Below are 26,276 nucleotides of genomic sequence, written 5' to 3' on the forward strand. Positions count from 1 at the left end.
CGTGGCAAAAATAATAATGCAGCTGATTTGGTCCGATGGTACTGTTTGGTACGAAGTCATAAGTCCAGCCACCTTGCACCAGTGGAAAAAGTTTCAATCCGACTATTCAAATCTTGATCGAGTCAGAATACCGAGATGGATCCAATATGTCTCTTTTGCTGAAGTTCAGTTTCATGGGTTCTGCGATGCTTCTGAAAAAGCGTACGCAGCCGCTTTAAATGTGCGAATAGCTAACGGTACTTCCATATTCACTCACCTGGTGTATTCCAAAACAAGAGTTGCTCCAGTGAAGACGCTGTCTATTCCAAGACTAGAACTATGTGGAGCTGTTCAACTGGCGGATATGATCGACGTACTACTCCATCTCTCGATATTCCCAATTACTCCATATTCTGCTGGTCAGACTCCACAATAGTTCTTTCCTGGCTTTCCAAACCGCCATGTCATTGGTTAACATTGGTAGCCAACAGAGTTTCCAGTATCATTCAAGTGGTAGACTCTTCCAAATTCCATTCCGTCCGAATCAAATCCTGCTGATTTGGCAAGTCGCGGTCTGTCACCTCAAGACATCGTTCAAAATGATCTCTATTGGTTTGGACCTTCGTGGCTTCGGGAATCCTCAAACCGATAGCCAGACCATGCTCATATTCAAGAAACGTGTGTGAAACGTAAGCCCCTGAAGGTTCACTTTTCATACTTCGAAGATTCCGCCGATATTCTTGAAAACTTTTCTTCCTATCCCCGTTCGCCTAGAGTGTTTGCGTATATTTATCGATTCTTCCGTCGAACACATCTACGACTTCGCGCTAATTTCATCGAGAATACTCTACTTGTTTCCAGTTGTGAAATATTTCTGGCGCGAAATCTACTGGTCAAATGGTACCAGAAGTTTAATTTTCCAATGAGTACAAAGCATTATCCTGCAAGCAGCAAGTTTCACCATCAAGTTCCATTTTAAGTCTAAATCCATTCCTAGACTCCGATGGTTTAGTCCGTTCCTGTGGGCGATTAGATTCTTCTCCAAGTTTTCCATACGGGAAAAACGCCCAATCATCCTTCCATACAGCTGCAAATTTACCCGGTTTTATGTTGATTTTGTTCATAAAATCACTGTACATGGAGGAAATCAATTAGTTCTTCGAGTAATAAGATCCCAGTATTGGATTCCTAAAGTCAAGAACCTCATTAAAGATTCTATTCATAAATGCAAGCCTAGTATCCTGTATAAGAAGCGCTGTCAAAAACAGATAATGGCTGCTCTTCCTCCTGAACGTACAGAGCTTACTCGTGCATTTTATCGCACTGGACTAGATTTTGCTGGTCCCTTTGATATTAAAACTTATAGCGGAAGCTCATGTCGTGTAACAAAGGGATGCACGCACACAAATACCACCACACATTGCTCCACGTGGATCCAAAGCTGCGGGCCCAGATCCTTCCACCATCTCCCAAGTCCCGAATGGTCGTCTACATCGGTTTCACCGTGACCATCAACATCAAAAGCTCGGCGAGTACCACAAAGGCCTTCATCGTCCTCAGCAACCTCCCGTAACACGAAGGGATCTCTCACGTCCCTGATCCAGCATAATCGAACCATCTTGCTACCGACGGTCCTGGTAAGGATAGATGCGAAGAATGTGGCACGCATATCGAGGAACTTTGTGGAGAAAATTAAAGTCAACACCTTCACATTGAGAGAAGAGACAGTGTGCCAATTGACACTGTTCTCAAGATTTGACTCCAAAGTGAAAATCGAAGGCACCTTTCGTGTGGATAATCGGATCACCACAAAGACGCCTGCCGAATCCCTGCCCGACGACTTCAAAAAGAATTTCCCACACCTCTTCTTGGCTGATCCGAAATTTTATCAGTCATCTGGGATAGACATTGTCATAGGCGTCGATATCAATCCGAGAGTAATTACGGAGGGGGTGTATGCCAGAAATGGGTTACCAACTGGCCAAAGTACAGTTTTTGGATGGACCATCTATGGGCTATGTTCCTAAATATGTTAATTTTTTCATTTTACAATTTTTTCCTGATTTTGAATTAATAAATTCCTGAATTCCTTAGAATGCACTATTGTCTTACTTTCCACAAAAAGCTCAAACTTTCCTTTTCAGCTTGTACATTCCTAAGCAGGTGCGAGTTCGTGATTCCATCTGGTCTGATGACAGAAACCTACCTATGTATTTGGTCATCATCATCATCATTTTCATTCCCATTGCTTTGTAACCAGACCAGGACATACACGGATCAGATTGTTTCTATTCCATTGCAGACGCACTGCAAGGGGGCCGGTAATGTAAATACGAAATTCTTCGATCTGGCATCCCTAATTCTATTTCCTAAGTTTTGAGTCGATCCATAAGCTTTGCTTGTGTTTGTGTCGCTGGTATTGGTAAGCGCCGTTCAAATTTTCCAATTTGAATAAATAAAGAACCATAATTGTTCTTTTTCCAAACCCGAAACTCATCCCATTGTTTTATTCCATTCTTTCCATTTTTCTCGATTCAAAACCGAGAGGAAAATATTTCTAACTTCAAGCAATATTTTTCTGTCCATCAACAGCAGCATAACAATCCAGCATTTTCCAGGAAAATACCCACAAATTTGGCAGTTTTAATCATTAAAGAAAATATCACTCACTGCATAATTTTTGTTACACTTGTTTTGCTTACATTCGTGAGGTACATTAAATAATATAAGCTTTCTTATCTGCTTCTTGTTATTTATGATCGATCTGTCAGCTGCCATTGTTCGACTATTGATCAGCTGGTGTGGTGAAAAAAAGTTGCATAGTTAGTGCGACGAGTGACGTAACGTATAAAGCATAGTACATACATCGAATACCACAATAATATTAAATAAACAATTTAATCATAACAACCATTGATAATAAAAGAACAACGAAATAAATAAATAAAAGTAAAACAATATTAAAAAGACACATAAGTAATCAATTATATACATAAATCTAAAAATTAATAGCATTAACAAAGTTAAAAAATAAAAGTTTATTGAGAAAAGAATTATGTACACTACAAAACACATATGTAACTTCATTTATTTCCAAATTTATAAATAAATTGATAGTTGGGGTGTTTGTATATTCAAAATAATAAAATGCATAAATAATAAAAATAATTTGTATGTATCAATTAATATCTAAATTATATAAAAACTAATAAAAAATTATATAGATAAAATAAATTAATATTAGAAAATAATTTTTAAAACGTGTGCTAAATTTGAAGACGACAGAAAAAGTCATGCAAACTTGCATTAAGTTGTCGGATTCTTTAATAGAAACAAAATTAGAATCAATGGATGAAGATTGGCATAATAATAGTACATTTGAAAGTATTTATTTCACTGCTGGCAACAAAGATTACAAATTTAGAGCCAAAAATATGTTTGAGTCCGTCAGAGCTTTATCAGTGCGTACGTCATATCAATTGACGATTTTATTCAATAAATCGGCAGCAAAGACTAAATCCAGCAGAGAAATTAAGAGAATTCGATCAACAGTTAGCAACTGTCCAGCAATATTTTAAGCCTACAAGGTAGAAGTTATCTAAAGAGACCTATTTTAAAATATTTGTGTTCAAAAAGCTTCCTGTTGACACTTGAACCGTTTAGGAACAATAGTTCGAATCACATTTTGAGTTTACCAAATGGTAACAAATGTAGGATTTCCTAAAAACAGACATCAAGTTCTAGAAAGAATATACTGTCTTAGAAATAAAGATTGCCAATAAATTTCACGCGCATAAAAATTCGCAATCGATTCCATCGATAGTTGTGTTATGTGTAATAAAATCATATACTCAAAAATGGTTCAAGATTTAATAGCATAAGTGTTTGTGAGAGAGTTGAATTCATAAGCTCTAACACACAAACGAATTCATCAATTAGTGATGATGATGTTTTGTTACCAACTACGCTTGTACAAATCAAGTGCAATGGTAAAACCTTCAAAGGTGAAACTTTACTAGATACGGGATCTAAACGATAATACAAAAAAAAAAAATAAAGTGGTAAAAAGAAATTCAAATTCAGTAGTTGTATATACGAATAAAATGTGCAACATTACATTGAGTGGAAATTCAAACAGTATGAAAGAAGTCAACGCTTTAGTTATTGAAAATATAACAAGAAAGAATCCCACTGAATCAATTTCAATGTCTGAGCTGTATAAAATACGGGATATAAAACTGGCATAACCTTTTTGTTTGAGAGTATGATAGGTCAAAATTCCATCTTTGGATGTAAAAATAGGCAACAATAAAATGTTAAAGAAAAAATATAAAAAAGAATTGTGCCACAGCAGCAACCATTTAAAGCAAATGAGAGATGTGAAATACAAATCTATTTGCCTGAATTGGGACTTGGGAATATATTTATATAATAAAATATTAAAAGAAACATAAAATGATGTTATTATTACTGAGTTATTTAATAAAATGAAATATTCAGAGTGTCACAACATTCCCACTCTATCACTATGTTTCAATTGTAGTTCATCTCGAAACTTTATGAATTTGCTTGTATCCAATTATTTTGTAAACATGCCTGCTACCTGCGAATCTGTTGATATATATTGAAGCTTTATGATTTCTTTGGCTATATAATTTCGTATAATGTGATACTTCACATTAATATGTTTTGATCTTTTGCTGTCAGAATTTTGCACTATGCCGATACATCCTCTGTTACCTCATAAATTATTACAGGTTTTTCTCATTTAGACCGTTCAAATCTATAAGAATTCCTCTAATCCAAAGAGCTTTCGAAGCAGCATGACTGAGTATTCCGCATCGCTTGATGAGGTTGCAACTATAGCCTGTTTCTTACGGCTCCATGATAGATTTGCGGCATATGTTATCTGAATACCAATCGGCATCTACGAAACCAATAAGCTCTTCATCACTAAAATTATCTTTGTAAACCAAGTTAAGTTCTATAGTTACTATAATATAGCGAGTAATGATTTTTAATGCAGACCAATGTATCTCGCCTAGACGGTTTTGAAATCTACCCGTGTACGATATTACATGACATATGTCTGGTCGGACGCTTAACATTGAATGCATTAGGCTTCCCAGCATTTCACGATATAGATTGTCCGTTAACTCTTGGACTTCTATTGGAAGAATCAACATTATTCCATTGGAGTTTTTCATTGAGTATTTTTCACGAATCTTTTCAATGCGATTTTTCTGATTAAGCTTCATTGCGCCTTTAGTTCAATCATATTCAATCTTCGTTCCCAAGTAATATTGTAGGGCTCCACAATTTGACAAATCCGATTTTACCTTCTCTATTGCTTTGAAATCATTTCCCGCAATCAATACATCGTCCACATATAGTATCAAGTACAAAATCGGAATTCTTTGAAATATTGCATAAAGACATGGATCATGCAATGTTCTTTTAAAAACAAGCTGGAGCAAAAAATAGTTGAATTTTTCGTTCCTGCATCTTGGGCTTTGTTTAAGTCCATAAAGCGACAGTGGTAACTTGCGTACTAGGCTTTTATAAGCGTTTAATTCGACGCGAACTTCCCGTAAATATATTCTATTAAATCACCGTAAAGTGCAGCCTTTACATCAAACTGGTGCAAATGTAAATGTCTCATAATGTTCACCGCTAAGATTATCCGAATTGCACTAAGTTTCGACACCAGTGAATAGGTCTCTTCAAAGTCAATTCCGAATCTCTAAAGGAAGCCTTTCGCTACTAGTCAGGCTTTGTATAGGACGGGATTACCATTTGCGTCCCCGTTGATGCGAAATGCACATTTAGACTTCAATACTTCGTTGTTGACAGGGCGTGGAACCAAATCCCAAATAAAATCTTCTTCAATAGAGTCAAGCTCTTCCTTCACAGCTCTCATCCAATTATCTTTAAGTTAATTCCTCATGATTTTGTCATATGTTTTAGGCTCCACTATACAATGGGAAATTGCAGAATTCGCATTTCCTGTTATATAATCTGTTATATATTAATTTAGCCCATAATCTTTCGCTTCTTCTTGGCTCCAATGAAACAGCTTCTGAGTTTGGTGGATCAGATTGCGTAGCCGTGGCTTCATTTTCGTTAATAATAGTTTCTTCATCGGCAGAATCGATATCGATATCATTTTCTGCAGAAACCAATTCATCATCTGAATCACTTTCATCATTATTGCAATGTTTAGCAGGAACGAGATTCTCCTCACATTCCCCATCTTGCTCGGGATCCTATAAGCAATTTCGGAATTTTCTTTTTACTGAATCTGACATCTATTGCAATAACTCTGGTTCGGAACTTTGGATTCCACAATCTGTATACATTACACGTATAACCCATTATTACCATTTCTTGTGATTTTGAATCCAGTTTTTTTCTTTTCCATTTAGCAACCCAGACAAATGCCTTACATCAAAAAACTATAAGTTTAGAAATGTTGGTTTTAAACATGTACCACAAATCGGCAGGTGTCTTTCTGCCAGAAAGAGATTTGTAAGGGCTCTTATTTATAAGATATGTTGTTGTGAAGGCTGCTTCACCCCATAATTCTTTCGGAGAACCAGATTCTATAAACATAGAAATAAATTTTTCAACCAAAGTGCAGTTAAATCTTTTAGCAACCGCGTTTTGCTGTGGGGTATAAGAAACTATGTGTTGGAACTGAATTCCTTTTCTTTTAAAATGTACCTTTGCTTTGCTTAAAAGATATATAGATGGTGTACAGTTACTGCTGATATCGAGGTTTTACGCATTGCCGTAGCCATTGCTTAAATTTCGGCAAATTTGTCAAATGCATCTGATTTTCTTTTAAGTAGATATATGAATGCGAAGGGGCTATAATCATCTATGAAGATTACAAAATACCTGTGACCATCCCGTGTTCGCGAATCAATTGATCCACATATATCACTGTGATTCTTTCGCGAACACAACTGGGCTTTGGAAGACTATATTTAAATTGACGACGACATAGCTTAGCTTTAACACATACCTTGCATATGCCTACAGGCTTATCATTTTCCAAACCATCAACCATTCTATGTTGAACCATTTCTTCCACACAATTGTCACTATGGTTACCCATTCTTGATGTCCATAATTTTCCCAAATTAGTTGTATTTAAACTTGCATTTGCACTTTTTTCATTTTTTTTTTTTTGCAATTCGTACAAACTTTCTTTCTTGGGAGCCGCCATAATGACCTTTCACAAGAACAAATTTTTACAAAATACGAGGGGTATTCCATATTCTATTAGCTTTACCACAGATAGCAAGTTATTTTGTAAACATGCCTGCTACCTGCGAATCTGTTGATATATATTGAAGCTTTGTGATTTCTTTGGCTATATAATTTCGTATAATGTGATACTTCACATTAATATGTTTGATCTTTTGCTGTCAGAATTTTGCACTATGCCGATACATCCTCTGTTACCTCATAAATTATTACAGGTTTTTCTCATTTAGACCGTTCAAATCTATAAGAATTCCTCTAATCCAAAGAGCTTTCGAAGCAGCATGACTGAGTATTCCGCATCGCTTGATGAGGTTGCAACTATAGCCTGTTTCTTACGGCTCCATGATAGATTTGCGGCATATGTTATCTGAATACCAATCGGCATCTACGAAACCAATAAGCTCTTCATCACTAAAATTATCTTTGTAAACCAAGTTAAGTTCTATAGTTACTATAATATAGCGAGTAATGATTTTTAATGCAGACCAATGTATCTCGCCTAGACGGTTTTGAAATCTACCCGTGTACGATATTACATGACATATGTCTGGTCGGACGCTTAACATTGAATGCATTAGGCTTCCCAGCATTTCACGATATAGGTTGTCCGTTAACTCTTGGACTTCTATTGGAAGAATCAACATTATTCCATTGGAGTTTTTCATTGAGTATTTTTTTTTTCGTTCCTGCATCTTGGGCTTTGTTTAAGTCCATAAAGCGACAGTGGTAACTTGCGTACTAGGTTTTTATAAGCGTTTAATTCGACGCGAACTTCCCGTAAATATATTCTATTAAATCACCGTAAAGTGCAGCCTTTACATCAAACTGGTGCAAATGTAAATGTCTCATAATGTTCACCGCTAAGATTATCCGAATTGCACTAAGTTTCGACACCAGTGAATAGGTCTCTTCAAAGTCAATTCCGAATCTCTAAAGGAAGCCTTTCGCTACTAGTCAGGCTTTGTATAGGACGGGATTACCATTTGCGTCCCCGTTGATGCGAAATGCACATTTAGACTTCAATACTTCGTTGTTGACAGGGCGTGGAACCAAATCCCAAATAAAATCTTCTTCAATAGAGTCAAGCTCTTCCTTCACAGCTCTCATCCAATTATCTTTAAGTTAATTCCTCATGATTTTGTCATATGTTTTAGGCTCCACTATACAATGGGAAATTGCAGAATTCGCATTTCCTGTTATATAATCTGTTATATATTAATTTAGCCCATAATCTTTTGCTTCTTCTTGGCTCCAATGAAACAGCTTCTGAGTTTGGTGGATCAGATTGCGTAGCCGTGGCTTCATTTTCGTTAATAATAGTTTCTTCATCGGCAGAATCGATATCGATATCATTTTCGGCAGAAACCAATTCATCATCTGAATCACTTTCATCATTATTGCAATGTTTAGCAGGAACGAGATTCTCCTCACATTCCCCATCTTGCTCGCGATCCTATAAGCAATTGCGGAATTTTCTTTTTACTAAATCTGACATCTATTGCAATAACTCTGGTTCGGAACTTTGGATTCCACAATCTGTATACATTACACGTATAACCCATTATTACCATTTCTTGTGATTTTGAATCCAGTTTTTTTTTCTTTTCCATTTAGCAACCCAGACAAATGCCTTACATCAAAAAACTATAAGTTTAGAAATGTTGGTTTTAAACATGTACCACAAATCGGCAGGTGTCTTTCTGCCAGAAAGAGATTTGTAAGGGCTCTTATTTATAAGATATGTTGTTGTGAAGGATGCTTCACCCCATAATTCTTTCGGAGAACCAGATTCTATAAACATAGAAATAAATTTTTTAACCAAAGTGCAGTTAAATCTTTTAGCAACCGCGTTTTGCTGTGGGGTATAAGAAACTATGTGTTGGAACGGAATTCCTTTTCTTTTAAAATGTACCTTTGCTTTGCTTAAAAGATATATAGATGGTCTACAGTTACTGCTGATATCGAGGTTTTACGCATTGCCGTAGCCATTGCTTAAATTTCGGCAAATTTGTCAAATGCATCTGATTTTCTTTTAAGTAGATATATGAATGCGAAGTGGCTATAATCATCTATGAAGATTACAAAATACCTGTGACCATCCCGTGTTCGCGAATGAATTGATCCACATATATCACTGTGATTCTCTCGCGAACACGACTGGGCTTTGGAAGACTATATTTAAATTGACGACGACATAGCTTAGCTTTAACACATACCTTGCATATGCCTACAGGCTTATCATTTTCCAAACCATCAACCATTCTATGTTGAACCATTTCTTCCACACAATTGTCACTATGGTTACCCATTCTTGATGTCCATAATTTTCCCAAATTAGTTGTATTTAAACTTGCATTTGCCCTTTTTTCATTTTTTTTTTTTGCAATTCGTACAAACTTTCTTTCTTGGGAGCCGTCATAATCACCTTTCAAAAGAGCAAATTTTTACAAAATACGAGGGGTATTCCATATTCTATTAGCTTTACCACAGACAGCAAGTTATCCCGAAGCCCTTAAACATATAAATAAAATTTTTTCAGCGTCTTTCTAAGTTTTGCTCGGCTGGTGGAGTTTTCTCTATGGCTTTCAGCAAACTTATCGAAATTAGTTCCGGAATTGCAAGATTCCGTGGATTGACTCTTGCGTGATATCGCCCATAACCTTTTATAATATTCTTGCGGAGATAAAACTCTGTGGTTATATATTTTTTATGAAAGTTTTATTAATTAGAGAACAAATGAAAATGTTATATACACGAAGGAGAATCAAATTTTTAAGCAAAGAAAAAATATTTTCTACAAAAATAAGTATTCAACAAAAAATGCAAGCAATATTAAAATTAGTAAGTTATTTAAAAAAATGGAATATTTCGAGTGTCACAACAGAAATTATGATAATAATGTTACGTAGTTACTTGAAGTTGGTACAAAGGTGATCAATTTTGAAATCCCTCGAAAAATGAAAACCCATAAAATTGTTAAGAAATGGTGGACATTTGAGTACACTCTTCAAGAAGTTTCACCAGTGCAGGCGGCCCGTAATGTTAAGGTTCCTGATTCGCAAGACCGATTAGCCAACAATCGATACCTCAGCAATTGACCATTGTCATCAGAGAAGAAACGAAACTTTAACGAAATTAGTTCCGGAATTGCAAGATTCTGTCGATTGACTCTTGCGTGATGTCGCCCATAACCTTTTATAATATTCTTGCGGAGATAAAACTCGGTGGTTATATATTTTTTATGAAAGTTTTATTAATTAGAGAACAAACTTGAAAATGTTATCTACACGAAGGAGAATCAAATTTTTAGCAAAGAAAAAATATTTTCTACAAAAATAAGTATTTAACAAAAAATTAAAGCAATACTAAAATTAGTAAGTTACTTAAAACAATTAAAAAAACATTAAGTTCGCCCGGGCCAAACTTTTACTACCCTCCATCTTAGGGTAAATGAAACATTAGGGCCTATATACCAATTTTTAGACATATTCATGGGAAAATTTGAAAAAAAAAAAAAATCATCAAAATACCGAATATCAGGAAATACGGCTATATGGGGCTACACAAAAACGTGAACCTATACATACAGTGTTTCGCCAAAAGGGCTAGAACCCATTAAGACCAACAAATACAAATTTCTAGACAAATCCGCGAAAAAGTGGCAAAAACCATTAAAATACCGAATATCAGGAGGTACCGTTATATAGGGGCTATACCAAATCGTGGACCCATACATGCTATGTTTCGCCACCGGAGCTGGAACCTATTATGACCTACAAATACCAATTTTCAGACAAATCCGTGAAAAATATTACAAAAATCATCAAAATACCAAATATCGGCAGGTACCTTTATATGAGGGCTATACCAAAGCGTCGACCTATACATACAATGTTTCGCCACACGATCTAGGTCCCATTATGATCTACAAATACCAGTTTTTAGACAAATCAGTGAAAAAAATGTTGCAAAAACCGTCCAAATATCGAATATCGGGAGGTACCGTTATATAGGGGCCATACCAAATCGTGGACCCATACATGCTATGTTTCGCCACCGGAGCTGGAACCTATTATGACCAACAAATACCAATTATTAGACAAATCCGTGAAAAAATGTGGCATAAATCATCAAAATACCGAATATCGGGAGGTACCTTTATATGGGGACTATACCAAAACGTGGCCCGATATATCTCATTTTCAATACGAACCATCCTAGACACAATACAAATTGCCCTTCTAAATTTTGGTGCTCTACGTCAAATAATGTGGCTGTATCGTGATTTCAACAGACAGACAGACAGAAGGACATCGTTAAATCGACTTTGAATTTTATGCTGATTATGAATATATATTTATTATGGGGTCTACGACGAATAAATAGACATGTTACAAACGGAATGACAAAGTTAATATCCCTCCTCTCCAAGGTGGAGGGTGTAAAAATGGAATATTTCGAGTGTCACAACGGAAATTATGATAATAAAGTTTACGTAGTTACTAGAAGTTGTTACAAAGGTGATCAATTTTGAAATGCCTCGAAAACTGAAAACCAATGAAATTGTTAAAAAATGTTTGACTAATGGTGGTAATTTGAGTATAATCTTCAAGACGCTGCACCAGTGCCGGCGCACAGAGGGGTGAAATCACAAAACACGGAGATTAATTGAAAAATGAAATTCGTCTTTTGGAATAATTGTTCTTAAACTATAATAGAACACTAAATTCTACTTCAGTAACGAAATATTCAAAGTCATACGTTGTATAGTTTTTTAATTACACAGTGGCATATTTCACTTTTTCGCAAGAAGGTAGTTATCAGTGTTTTAGAATAAAAAAGTTTGAAAAATAATGATGTAAAAATATTTTAAAAATTAATTCAAGATATTACCATATTTTCGCCATATCCGAAATGTATGTGGAGTTTTAAATAAATAATATCGAGAAGGTCTTAAAATTTGAATTTTGTATTTTAGTATGGAATGTCATTTTTCATAATCAACAAAAAACTCGTGCCATTTTTCGCCGTTTTTGTTTTATTTAAAAAATGGTGAAAATAGTCAACTGATTTTGCGGTGAATGTACTTTGATCTTGTTCTGTTTTATTTGTTTTTTTTTTTTTTTTTTGGTATTTCTAAAGCAGTTTCTCTTGGGTTTTTATCCTGTTATTAACTGGAATTCTAATCTATATATAAAACTATACATAAAAGTATTCCAGTCATTTTAAAAAATCAGTGGTGAGGTTTCTTACCTCACTCTCAATTTTGACTGATGATCCAATTTAAGACAATAAGAGAGATGTAAGGGAGGATGATAAGGGGTATAAGAAACTGTGTATTGGAACTGAATTCCTTTTCTTTTAAAATGTACCTTTGCTAGGGTTACCCATTCTTGACGTCCATAATTTTCCCAAATTAGTTATACTAAAACTTCCATTTGCCCGTTCTTCATTTTTTTTTGCAATTCGTACATACTCCCTATCTTGGGAGCTGACCTTTCAAAAGAGCAACATTTTTAGAAAATATTCCATATTCTGTTACCTTTACCACAGACAGTAACATATAGCTAAAAGATTTCCAGAGTCTTTCTAAGTTGTGCTCGGCTGGTGGAGTTTTCTCTATGGCTTCCAGCAAACTAAACGAAATTAGTTCCGGAATTGCAAGATTCCGTGGGTTGACTCTTGCGTGATATCGCCCACAACCTTTTATAATATTCTTGCGGAGATAAAACTCGGTGGTTATATATTCTTTTATGAAAGTTTTATTAATTAGAGAACAAACTTGAAAAAATGCAAGCAATACTAAAATTAGTAAGTTACTTAAAACAAGTAAAAAAACATTAAGTTCGGCCGGGCCAAACTTTTAATACCCTCCACCTTAGGGTAAATGAAACATTAGGGCCTATATACCAATTTTTAGACATATTCATGGGAAAATTTGAAAAAAATCATCAAAATACCGAATATCGGGAAATACGGCTATATGGGGCTATACAAAAACGTGGACCTATACATACAGTGTTTCGCCAAAAGACCTAGAACCCATTAAGAACAACAAATACCAATTTCTAGACAAATTCTTGAAAAATGTGGCAAAAACCATTAAAATACCGAATATCGGGAGGTACCGTTATATGCGGGCTACACCAAATCGTGGACCTATAAATGCAATGTTTCGCCAAAGGAGCTGGAAACTATTATGACCAACAAATACAAATTTTTAGACAAATCCGCGAAGTAATGTGGCAAAAACCATTAAAATACCGAATATCGGGAGGTACCGTTGTATGGGGGCTATACCAAAACGTGGTCCTATAATTACAATGATTCGCCACACGAACTGGGACTCATTATGATCTACAAATACCAATTTTTAGACATATCAGTGAAAAAATGTGGGAACTATACCAAACCGTGGTCCTACAATTACAATGATTCGCCACACGAACTGGGACTCATTATGACCTACAACTACCAATTTTTCGAGAAATCCGTGAAAAAATGGGTCAAAAATCATCAAAATACCGAATATCGAGAGGTACCGTTATATAGGGGCCATACCAAATCGTGGACCCATACATGCTATGTTTCGCCACAAGAACTAGGTCCCATTATGATCTACAAATACCAATTTTTAGACAAATCCGTGAAAAAATGTGGCAAAAATAATCAATATACTGAATATCGGGATGTACAGTTATATGGGGGCTATACCAAAGCGTGGACCTATACATGTAATGTCGCGCCATACGAACTAGGACCCGCTATGACCTACAAATACCAATTTTCAGACAAATCTGTGAATAAATGTGGCATAAATCATCAAAATACCGAATATTGAGAGGTACCGTTATATGGGGACTATACCAAAACGTGACCCGATATATCTCATTTTCAATACCAAACATCGCCATGCTAAATTTTGGCGCTCTACGTCGAATAATGTGGGTTGTATTGTTATTTCAACAGGCAGACTCACATCGTTAAATCGACTTAGTATTTTATGCTGATTTGAATATATATTTTTTATGGGGTCTACTACGAACAATTAGACATGTTACAAACGGAATGACAAAGTTAATGTACCCTCCTTTCCAAGATGGAGGGTATAAAAATGGAATATTTCGAGTGTCACAACAGAAATTATGATAATAATGTTACGTATTTACTAGAAGTTGTTACAAAGGTGATCAATTGTGTAATCCCTCGAAAACTGAAAACCCATAAAATTGATAAGAAATGTTCGACTAATGGTGGCAATTTGAGTATAATCTTCAAGATGCTGCACCAGTGCCGGCGCACAGAGGGGTGACATCACAAAACACGGAGATTAATTGAAAAATGAAATTCGTCTTTTGGAATAATTGTTCTTAAACTATTATAGAACACTAAATTCTACTTCAGTAACGAAATTTTCAAAGTCATACGTTGTTTAGTTTTTTAATTACACAGGGGCATAGTTAAGAAATATTTCACTTTTTCGCAAGAAGAAGGAAACGATTTGTCTTTGGTTTTTTTCATCAAAAGTTATTATTTTAAAATTGAAACAACGAATACGGGTAGTTATCAGTGTTTTAGAATAAAAAAGTTTGAAAAATTATGATGTAAAAATATTTTAAAAATTAATTCAAAATATTACCATATTTTCGCCATATCCGAAAAGTATGTGGAGTTTTAAATAAATAATATCGAGAAGGTCCTAAAATTTTAATTTTGTATTTTAGTATGGAATGTCATTTTTCATAATCAACAAAAAAACTCATGCGATTTTTCGCCGTTTTTGTTTTATTTAAAAAATGGTGAAAATAGTCAACTGATTTTGCGGTGAATGTACTTTGATCTTGTTCTCTGTTTTATTTGTTTTTTTTTTTGTTGGTTTTTTCTAAAGCAGTTTCTCTTGGGTTTTTATCCTGTTATTAACTGGAATTCTAATCTATATATAAAACTATACATAAAAGTATTCCAGTCACTTTAAAAAATCAGTGGTGAGGTTACTTATCTCACTCTCAATTTTGACTGATGATCCAATTTAAGACAATAAGAGAGATGTAAGGGAGGATGATAAGGATGATTTTTTAAATGTCAGTCACATATATTTTTTTCTAAATATATTAAACAGTTTTAGTCTATTTCAGATAGGAAAGCTTAATTGCCAGCCAATTTTGTATATATATATATATTTTATAATTATTCCTTTCCTCATAAAAATATGTGGTATTTTTGTCTTCAGATTTAGAAAGTTTTACCAAGGATGAATTATTTTTTCTGGCTTAACTCAAATTTGGATTTATATAGGCAATTTTTCTATCCATCCATTGGGAAACAAAATACCAAATAATAAGTTTTGTAAAAAACTCTGTCTAAAACCTTCAAAATACCTAATTTGAGGAAGTACCATTATATATTTTGCAAGGAGAAATTCCCAAAATACCTAAAATTTGGAACTGCCGTTATATACGGTCAATACTTAATGGTGGATTTATCTTCACAAAATTAAGCAGGGAGAGATTTTGTCCGTTCAGAATTCAAAATGTCAAGATACTCATGATTGCGTTTGAAATTGTGGCCGAAACCTTCATAGTACCAAAAAAACAGGAAGTAACGCTATATGGGGGCCTTACCGAAACGTGGGCCGATATGTCCCATTTTTGATGCCAAACATTTTAGAGGTAAAATTTCAGAGCGATAGAATGCTACCCTGAATTAATCTCCGTTTTTGGGCATCTCGCCCCACTGTGCGGCGGGCCGTAATGTTAAGGTTCCTGATTCGCAAGACCGATTAGCCCACAATCGAAACCTCAGCAATTGACCATTGTCATCAGAGAAGAAGCGACACTTTTGCCACAACAAAATGTATTGACAATAAAAATATATTCTGACCGTCAGGCTCTTTCAGTTTCTAATTAGCAACAGGCAACAATGAACAATTGGTGTGTTGCCAGTTCATAATTATTGTTGTTAGCCTTTGTGCAACCATAACGAACGAAGTACAAAGTCGTAATAACAGGTAGTAGAAAATTAAATTTGAAATTGAACATTCTGTCGGCCTTTACAATCCGCCGTGTTGCAAATTTTAAGTTAGTTACTTTCACGCGAAATCGTGGAGCACGATCGTGCTATGCTTCGAAGAGGAACTGATCGTATCATAAAAATCGTATCACAAAATAAAAATATTTTTTTAATTCTATTTTTCATTTGCGTTCATAGACAATGTTTGCGCTCGTAGAGAAAGATCGTGCAGTGCCTCGATGACCTCCTAATCTTCCAAAGGTTCCGCTCGTCGAGTCCAATGTGGCGAGACCACTGATATCTTCTGGAGGAACTCCAGGGACCGTTAAAGACGAAATTTGTTTTGAATTTTCTCCAAGGGAGGTTCTGCTTCATCCGTTGTGTATGCGGCAGGCAACATTTGGGAGATCAGCGCAGCCATCGAATTGTGGTCCCTTATTGTATATGGGACGTAATCCGCACACTATTGTCCCAACCATCATTCTAAATTTTGCAACTCATATGAAACGCAGAGAGGAAGCGAAAGTGTTAATAGGAACAAACTTTCTGTAAGAAGGTGATTCAAATCTTTCCACGAAGACACATACATTTGTATAAAAGCACCACGATTTTTTTATGCAATCTCTGAAGACAAAGGAGGACTTTAGTCGACACCTTATAATTTGACATTGACCAAATACAACCGTTTATGCATCTAATTTATATATAATTTTATAAATCCTGCACTAGTTTTTTTGTCTAATACTGGAAGGTTAAAGAAAAGCTGTGGTTGGTGGTTCACCAAAAATACGAGGATGTTGATATCAACGCACCACATGCCAAACTAAAGTTTTTGTGTGTAAGCGTAAATTTGACACAATTTCATGGGCATCACGACTAGTTTTACCTCTAAAGGAGGTATATGAGATTTAGGTGAAGTTGCTACACCAGGTGACTTTGGGGGAGACCTTTCTGTTAATGGACGCTGGAACATTTAAAAACATTTGTAGGCGACATCGTATTTGATGTCGGCGGCTGAAATTTCATCCTCATTATATTTGTTATCATCATATAATCAAGACATTTGTAAGACTTTAGTTCCCGCTATTGTTTATAAAAAATAAGTTTCTGAACGTAGGCCAGGAAAGTAAATCGCCATTGAACACTTCTATGTCATAGGGTGGCAAGTTTAATCTGAGACCGGAATTTTCATTGCCACAGGTTGCGAAAGATAAACTTTTCGAAAAGTCGGATCGATGTGAAACATTCTAAATGTAGCTGTATCCTCTGAACGAGGTAATGAAAAGTAACCTTAATAAGATTTAGGTGAAGTTGCTACATCAGCTGATTTTGGCAAAAAACATTTAAAAAACCTTTGTAGACCACATAGTATTTGATGTCGACGGCTGAAATGTCTCCCTCATTAGAATTTTTATCATCATATAGATAATCATAGATTTTGTAAAACTAGAGTTAAACTTATTCCCATAATGTTCCGATCTCAGCTCCTTGTAATTCTAGGATGTAAACATTGAGCTCATGCTCCCGTTGGAAACTGAAATTGGCATTAAATTTTAGCAACGCATTATTAGCTCAGATGTATAAATCCAAAGAAGTGAGTGGCATTTTGAATGCAAAATTAGAAGTAAGAAAAGAGAAAAATGAGTTTTAACGTGATCTAAGAGATATAATATCATAAATTAATTAAAGAAATGGTTCTCTCAGTGTATTTTAAATATCGAAAATTATTTACATTGTATCGTAAAATACACGTACACTGTGGCAATCGTAAATAAAAAATAACCCTAAAAGAAAACCAGTAAAGAAAGTCCTAAAGCCGGGCGGGCCGACTTTATGATACCCTACACCACTTTGCAAATTAAGTAGAGCTCCGCATAACAATTGAAAGTTCTTATGGGAGAACTGAATCATACATGCTATGATTATAATTATAATTTAAAGTTCAAAGTACTAAATATGCCGAAGCATTTGTATCTTTTAAATTCGGACTTGTATTGCCCATTTGGTGCACAATTAATTTTAAATCGGATATAAATATATATGGGAGCTATATCCAAATCGGAACCGATCTCGGTAAAATTTGGCAAATATATTTCTGAGCTGTTTTTGATATATTTCCCTGAATATTGTTGTTACGGAGTGCATATTACGGCTGTGGGTAACAAATATAACAAATCGGATGAACAGTATATATGGGAGCTATAGCTATATCTGAACCGATCCTCACCAAATTTGACATACTAGCTTCTAGACTCAATTCGGTCGTAAGTGCCAAATTTCATCCCATTTAGGCAAATATTAGTTATTAAAGGTAAATTGGACGAAGTTATATATGGGAGCTATATCCAAATCTGAACCAATCTCGATAAAATTTAGCAAATGTATTTCTGAGCGATATAGATATATCTGAACCGATTTCGATCAAATTTGGCATACTTATTTTCAGGTACAATCTGATCGTACGTGCAAAACTCAATACTATTCGGACCGATATTACACGTTTGGTGCATAATAAAAGACAAATCGGACGAAGATATATATGGGAGCTATATCTAAATTTTGACCGAGTATCTCCAATTTCAATAGGGTTCGTCCTTGGGCCAAACAAATGATTTATGCAAAATTTCATCTGGATAGGGCAACAAATGCGAACTGTACTTTGTTTACAAAAATACATGGACAGACGGACTGACGGACATGCATAAATCGACTCAGAATGTGATTCTATGCAGATCATCTAAAGGAACTATGTGTCTATCTCGTTTCCTTTTGCCTGTTACAAACAAATGCACAAAGACATAATACCCTGACCACCTTGTGGTGTAGGGTATATATATTAGCTCTTCCAACACTAAAGCTCTTCCAATCGTTCAGCTTAAAACAAGAAACACAACAATTTGCTTAAAAAGTTCACAGAAATAAATAGTAATATTCGAATTAAAAGTTATTAATAAAAATATCACTATCAATAAATAAAATTATGATAAATTATCGTGAATACATCTATTCTATGTGATCAGCTATCATTTATTAGTGAGTGTCAATGTTGTAGGTTACACGAATATGCCGATCGATCGGTCCAATGTTTGAGAAGCAATAATGAAAGCACAAAAGTTAGAGAAAAATAAAAACACAAATTATTCATATTAATTCAACTGAATATTGGCCTGTAATAGTTTTGCTGCCTTTTTTTTGTGTTTCTCTTCTTTATTACCCCAACCCCCACAGTTCACAGCTTCCTAACACGGACGCACACCCAAGTCAGCAAATAAAATAAACGAAAAATTTTGACTTCAACAGAGTCTGCGTATCGATTGAAATATTTATTTCATTCGCATTTTATATTAAAACCACCCGAAGGTAATAATGTATACCATATAGAAGTATTGTTATGTTAGTCATATAGAACAGAAAGAAAAAATATGACAAATTCCGTGACAATTGATTTAGATTTTAAAACGTAAAATGCCTTTAAATTTCGTATTATAAAGCACGGCTCAAAAAAGAGAATTTCCATATATTAGAGTTGGCAATTTGAGATAATTCCAGAAGTCAATGAATAAGTGTATTTCGATTTTAACTTACCGCAAGCATTCTACATTAAGTGGGCGCCCATTTATGTGGTCAGAACAAGCTCCTATTGCAAAACTTGGTGTAGGTAAAATTTGCCGATGGGAAGACATTTTTACAGTCGAATTAGTACTGCACGGTGATATGCATGTAACATTTTTATTTGCATTTTCCTTGTGTTTAAGACGAATTTTATCCATTTCGCACACCTTGCACTCGATTCCCTGTTTCTCACCATGCAGAAGACACGAATTGCCAAGAGAAGACAAGAATTCTTTCCCTGATGTAAGAGTAATATCATTTCGTTGTTGTTGATGTTGTGCTAGAATATTATGTTGTATGAAATCACTTATACTTTGTACATTACCAAAGTTCTGTTCAGTGCTTAGAACGAACCACGAAGCATGTAAAGCACTCATTTGGAGGGACTGGCCTGTCACATTAGTTTCCGAATCCTTGTTTGGCGTCCAGATAATGTTCTTATCATCATTCTTTGTAAGTGAGTAGCCCGATATTGGTCTTTGTTCATTTGTAGTAGGTTTGATTGCAGCATTTGAATCACTGTTGTTAACATTTTGCATCTTGTAAATCGGCGAGTCTTTTGAGTGCAGATTCTTATCGCACCTGTTGCTTGCTGGTACCAGAGATTTATCGATTGAAAAGTTTTCCATAGAAATGGATGAGGGGTCATCGTCACTATTTGTGAGCTGCTTTTCAGATTCTGAAGTTGTAATCATGTACTTCGACTCTGAGTTGTTAGGCTCCAAAAATGATATTTGTGGGTTTTCATCCATACTTCTTTGAATTATGGCGCTTGCGTTATTGCGATTGAGAAGTAAAGCTCTTTCGAATTCTTTCAAGTATATCCCGTGTTCTTTATTTGCGTGCACGACAAAGAGTTTTGTAACACCAAAGGACAACTTACATATAAAACACATTAAAATCGGTTTCAGAGATTTAAGGAGTGTGTTTCGTATTTTATGGTAGCGAACAGAAACATCGCTGGCTTTAATAATTTTAAATGTGTGAATTCTTGGATTAACTTGCCGCGAATCTGACGAAGTATGTGGTGATGACGCCTCTGACCTTGACGTAAACACAGGAACGCTTTCAGTGTCTACTGTGAACATTTAAAGGAGAAACCTTCTTAATATTTTGGACACTGTGAAAACTCCTTAAAAATAAATATTGTTAGTGTCCTCTTGCACGATTGAAAGTAATAAATACGGGAACTATCATTTATGTTAGAAACTTTATCACCATTCAAAAGATTCCTTCCTGAAAGAGTTAGATAAATATTACGCATAATTTTAGTTAATATTATAAAACATATATATATATATATATATATATATATATATATATATATATATATATATATATATATATATATATATATATATATATATATGTATATATATATATATATATATATATATATATATATATATATATATATTTTGCTAGAAGGCAGGTTAAGTTGGGCCATTCAGGTCCACGTTTTTATATAGCCCCGTGTAACGGTACTTCCCGATATTCGGTATTTTGATGGTTTTTGTCACATTTTTTCACGGATTTATCTAAAAATTGGTATTTGTTGGTCATAATAGTTTCTAATGTTTCCTTTACCATAAGGTGGAGAGTATTAACAGTTTGTCCCGGCCAAACATAATGTTTTTTATTTATGTGTTTGATTTCTCTTTCGAGACGAGCTTAATGATCTGAAATTTGCAGTGAAAAGGAAAGCCAGATAGACACTATCACACACTCACCACTATGCGACGCGTTTCGCCGTTGGTTAAGCGGCTCATCAGGCATATTTGGTGTGGATGATGGCTTACAAGGGCCGTTCTCTGGAAAGTAGTATATATTTCGAACTTATTGCAAATTAGCATATGTGAATTATACACTACAAACTCTCCAGGTTCGACTGAAGTTCTATTTGAACCGCGGACCTCGGTGTGCAGCCAATTAGAAGTTGCCGTCTCTACGTTCAGAGCCATTAACCCATCTTCCTAAAGTAGCACTAAAACAAGTGTATGCATTGGAAGCGATGTAGTTGTTGTGGACAAAAAATCCATCACTACAAAAACAAAAACTTTGCTGTGAAAAAGATCTGTCAATAGAACTTGAGTCGAACCTGTAGAGTTTGTAGTGTATAATTCACATATGCTAATTTGCAATAAGTTCGAAATATATACTACTTTCCAGAGAACGGCCCTTGTAAGCCATCATCCACACCAAATATGCCTGATGAGCCGCTTAACCAAAAAGAATGTAAATTAAATTTATTATAAATAAAAATTATAATAAAACGTTGTATACTTTCTCTTGTTTGGATGTGTAGTGTCGATGTAGGGTAGAACTTCCGGTATATATTTTCAAGTAACTTAAGGTAAAGAATTCTTAACAATTCGCTGGAAAATCAGTTATAATCCACAAATGTTATAAGCCGGATATCAGCAAAATGTGAAATAATTATAAATTATACTCTCTGGCTTTTTGTAGGGAGTATTTGAAATATGGCCTATATTACTATGCATACTAAGTAAAGCTTCTAGGAAGAATATAATGAGAATTAGATTGAAGTAATATAAGCTATATTTTTTCGAATCGATTTGCACTAAATTATACGTAGGTATTTGTGTGCTGTAGCAACTTCTAGTTCCAAATGTCATTGCTGTACCACATACTATGCACATATTTTTCAATGTGGGTGCGGCGCTGCGAAAACTTACCAATTAAAAAATACTCTACATTTATCAATTTTCCAGCCGACATAAAATACAGCATATGTACAATTCAGTGATCTTGTGCATTGCCAATAATGTGGAACATATTATTAAATACAAACTGAAATCGAAACTACATCCAAAGAATAATTTTGTTCTCCCAGCTTTAGAGAGTGACTTAAATGCCCAACCGGATGAACCTTATATGCGGGAGCTATACTTTTGAAAGTTTACCTCGTTTCCTCAATAAAATTCCATTGGCTCTAAGTGCAGTGTTAGCACGTTTGTTCGGAATACCGTAGTTACTTTGTTGTTACAAAATAGTTGGACTTAATCATAATATATATATATATATATATATATATATATATATATATATATATATATATATGTATATGTGCACTATATATATATATATATATATATATATATATATAAAATCTTTCTCCATTAATACACAAATGTTGTTTTTATAAAAATAGTTATTATGACATTAAGCCTAAGTCCAACTATTTTGTATAATTTAGTGCAAATCGATTCGAAAAAAAATATATATATATATATATTTATATATATATTATTTATATATATATATATATATATATATATATATATATATATATATATATATATATATATATATATATATATATATTTATTTATATATATATATATATATATATATATATATATATATATATATATATATATATATATATTTATATCTACACATCCAAACGAGAGAAAGTATACAACGTTTTATTATATTTTTATTTATAATAAATTTAATTTACATTCTTTTGCAAGTGTGTTCCACTTTCGGTTGTTGCTTTTAATAAAATAAGTTTTGATAATGTTTACAATTCAAGTAATGGCAAAAACTATAGCATCTTTTACAATTCGGAATAAAACCGTGATTTGTTGCCAGATTGTAATTTTTTGTTTTCGAGTTATTTTTTAACTATTATAAAAGCAATTGCAGTATTCTTTTATTCAAACGATATACTTCAAAATGGAGAAAGGAGACTTTTTGAAAAATGAACTAGTCTCTATTCTAAATTTCATCAAATGGATTGAAAAGGCAATAGCAAAGAAAAAAATTATAAGATTATGGCCAGTTCCTATATTTCCCTTTATAGTCCACTTTTGTTATCCCTTACTTTAGGGAAAGTGAAGGACAACATTCACATTATTGGGGGCTCATTATTACATTTTTCCTTTAAAATATATGTATTTTTACAGAGATATGACAAACCTTTTGTAATAGTAACCGGTACTCCTTGAATTTTTTTCCACAATGGCATCTTCATTTTATTTTAAAAGTAATAGGAAAAAAGTAAAAAACATTAAGTTTGGCCGGGAAACATTAGAAACCATTATGACCAACAAATACCAATTTTTAGATAAATCCGTGAAAAAATGTGACAAAAACCATCAAAATACCGAATATCGGGAGGTAATGTTATATGGGGGCTATATGAAGACAGACAATTTTCTCTCACAGGCTGTAGTATACATTTCGGACTTTAAATACCAAATTAGAAACAATTCCGGTGAATAATGTCGCTAAGATCATCAAAATATCGAATATCGGGAGGTACCGTTACACGGGGCTATATAAAAACGTGGACCTAAATGGCCCATTTTCGAACTTAACCTGCCTTCTAGCAAAATAAGCATGTGTGCAAAATTTTAGCCTACTTTCTCATTTAGTTCGAAAGATAGCGTGATTACAACAGACAGACAGACGGACATCGTTAAATCGACTTAGAATTTTACGCTGATCAAAAATGTATATACGTTGTTGGGTCTGACATGAGTATTTCGAGGAGTTACAAACAGAATGGCAACGTTAATATACTCTCAATAGTATGTTGGAGGGTATAAAAAAACATAATTATTTATGCAAAATATTAACCTGCTTAGTTGTAAGTAGCGAGTTACGATACCCATACTGCCACACAATCGTGGCACTTTGTCCACCTGCTAATATTCTCTCGCATTAACTTATTCACAACGATATCAGATTTTTTTCTGTAGACTGCAAATTTAATTTCTGGAATCCGCGACTTTAATAAATGTAACAGTCTGTCCCACGATATCGAAAGAACATTTATGCAAACGAAAACTAGTCACTCACTTTCGTATCAGAATGCGTTCCCCTAAATATCGTTCGTTCTTTCGCATAGCCTTATATGATTTACAGCCTGTTCCACGATATCGAAAGAACACGTTCGCAAAACTTTTACACGACAAACAGCTGACTTCCGTTCCACTAAAATCCATCAGAACGAAAATTTGCACGAAAATCAAAGCGAACGAAAACGTAAGCGTTTCAGTGTAATTTTGCGTTCCACTATCTTTTTTCTTTCGTACGCATGCGAACACAAACGTCAAAATCAGTCACTTGTGTGTTTGCTGTCGAATGATAAAGATTAAGGAAAATTGTTTTAACATAAACATTCCTTGATTGAAAATGGAAAGAAAAATGTAAGTAAAAATAATAAATGCAATTTAATCTGTGAACAACAACAAATATATTTTTTTTATTTTCTCAATTCCAGCACGAAAAAACTACACAGCTTCGGGCACTAGTTGAGTATATGGGGGAGAATCCTAAGTTCGCCAGAGGAGTGTCAATTTTTGGAAGCAGCAGGCAATCCCTTGAAGACCACTGAAAGACACAAACCTAGAAAAAATCATTTTTTTTTTATTATTTCAAAAATGTAAAAATACAATCATATTTACTGGTTGTTAGGTACTTCAAATAAATTCGAAGCATCTCTTAAATGCCTCCGTGTCACAATTTGAACCTCCCCTCATCATCCATAAAAAATAGGGCTACAGAAATATTCATTTTTTTTTTTATTTTTTAAGAACACAAATAGTTTCAACACAATCACTAGAAATTTTATTTTGTTTGTTTATTTACAATTTGTTTGTTTACAACTGAACTGTCAGTTGAGACAGAGCCACTGCTGCTTTTTCGCGTTTAAATTAGACATTTGGCGCTTTTTTTGCCTTATTTCGCGATTAATTTTTCCAAATAATATTTAGCAACACTGAATCACATAAGGCTATGCGAAAGAAAGAACGAAAGTTAGTGGAACTCATTCTTATACGAAAGTGAGTGAGTAGCCTTCGTTCGCACAAATTTTCTTTCGAGATCGTGGAACAGGCTGTTAGTGTTACTAAATATGCCTTGGAAAAAATTAATCGCGAAATTAAACAAAAAACCGCCAAAATGACAGATTTCAACGCGAAAAAGCTGTAAAAAACACAACCATACGTTGGCTCTGCCAGAACTGAGTTCAGTTATAAACAAACAAAATAACGTTCCGAGTTATATTCCGAGAGATATTGTGATCAATTTATTAGTGTCAAGAAAAAATTAAAAAATTAATATTTCATCCCTTAAATATAGAGCAAATTTAATGGATGATGTTTAGGATCCTGTTGCTTCCATATGTTGACTCTCCTCTAGCACTCATGACATATTATAATTGCTTTTATAATTTTTACTCACTTTTTGTTTCCATTTTCAATCATAGCAATATTCCCCTGAAATATAATAAAGCGAAAGCAATCGCACACGTGCCTGATTTTACATTTGTTTTCGATCGCTTTGATGTTGGTACAATATTTTGTTCTGATAGATATTAGTGGATCGGAAATAAGCTATTTGTCGTGTAAAAGGTGTGCGAATGTGTTCTT

At 34.3% G+C, this 26,276-nt stretch overlaps 1 protein-coding gene across 3 annotated transcripts in view; it reads right to left on the minus strand.

Moving 5' to 3' along the window:
• LOC101893110 (zinc finger protein 2) overlaps nucleotides 1-26,276 on the minus strand; it is a 674,409-nt gene that overhangs the window by 399,825 nt on the left and 248,308 nt on the right. For all 3 annotated transcript variants that reach the window (XM_059124366.1, XM_059124367.1, XM_059124368.1), the window contains exon 2: nucleotides 19,846-21,108. In XM_059124366.1, the coding sequence (XP_058980349.1) occupies nucleotides 19,846-20,960 (1,115 nt within the window). In that variant the 5' untranslated portion in view covers nucleotides 20,961-21,108. The remainder of the gene's footprint in view (nucleotides 1-19,845; nucleotides 21,109-26,276) is intronic.

The sequence above is a fragment of the Musca domestica genome, unplaced genomic scaffold (genome assembly GCF_030504385.1).
Source record: "Musca domestica strain aabys unplaced genomic scaffold, Musca_domestica.polishedcontigs.V.1.1 28, whole genome shotgun sequence".
NCBI classification, from domain to species: Eukaryota; Metazoa; Arthropoda; class Insecta; order Diptera; family Muscidae; genus Musca; species Musca domestica.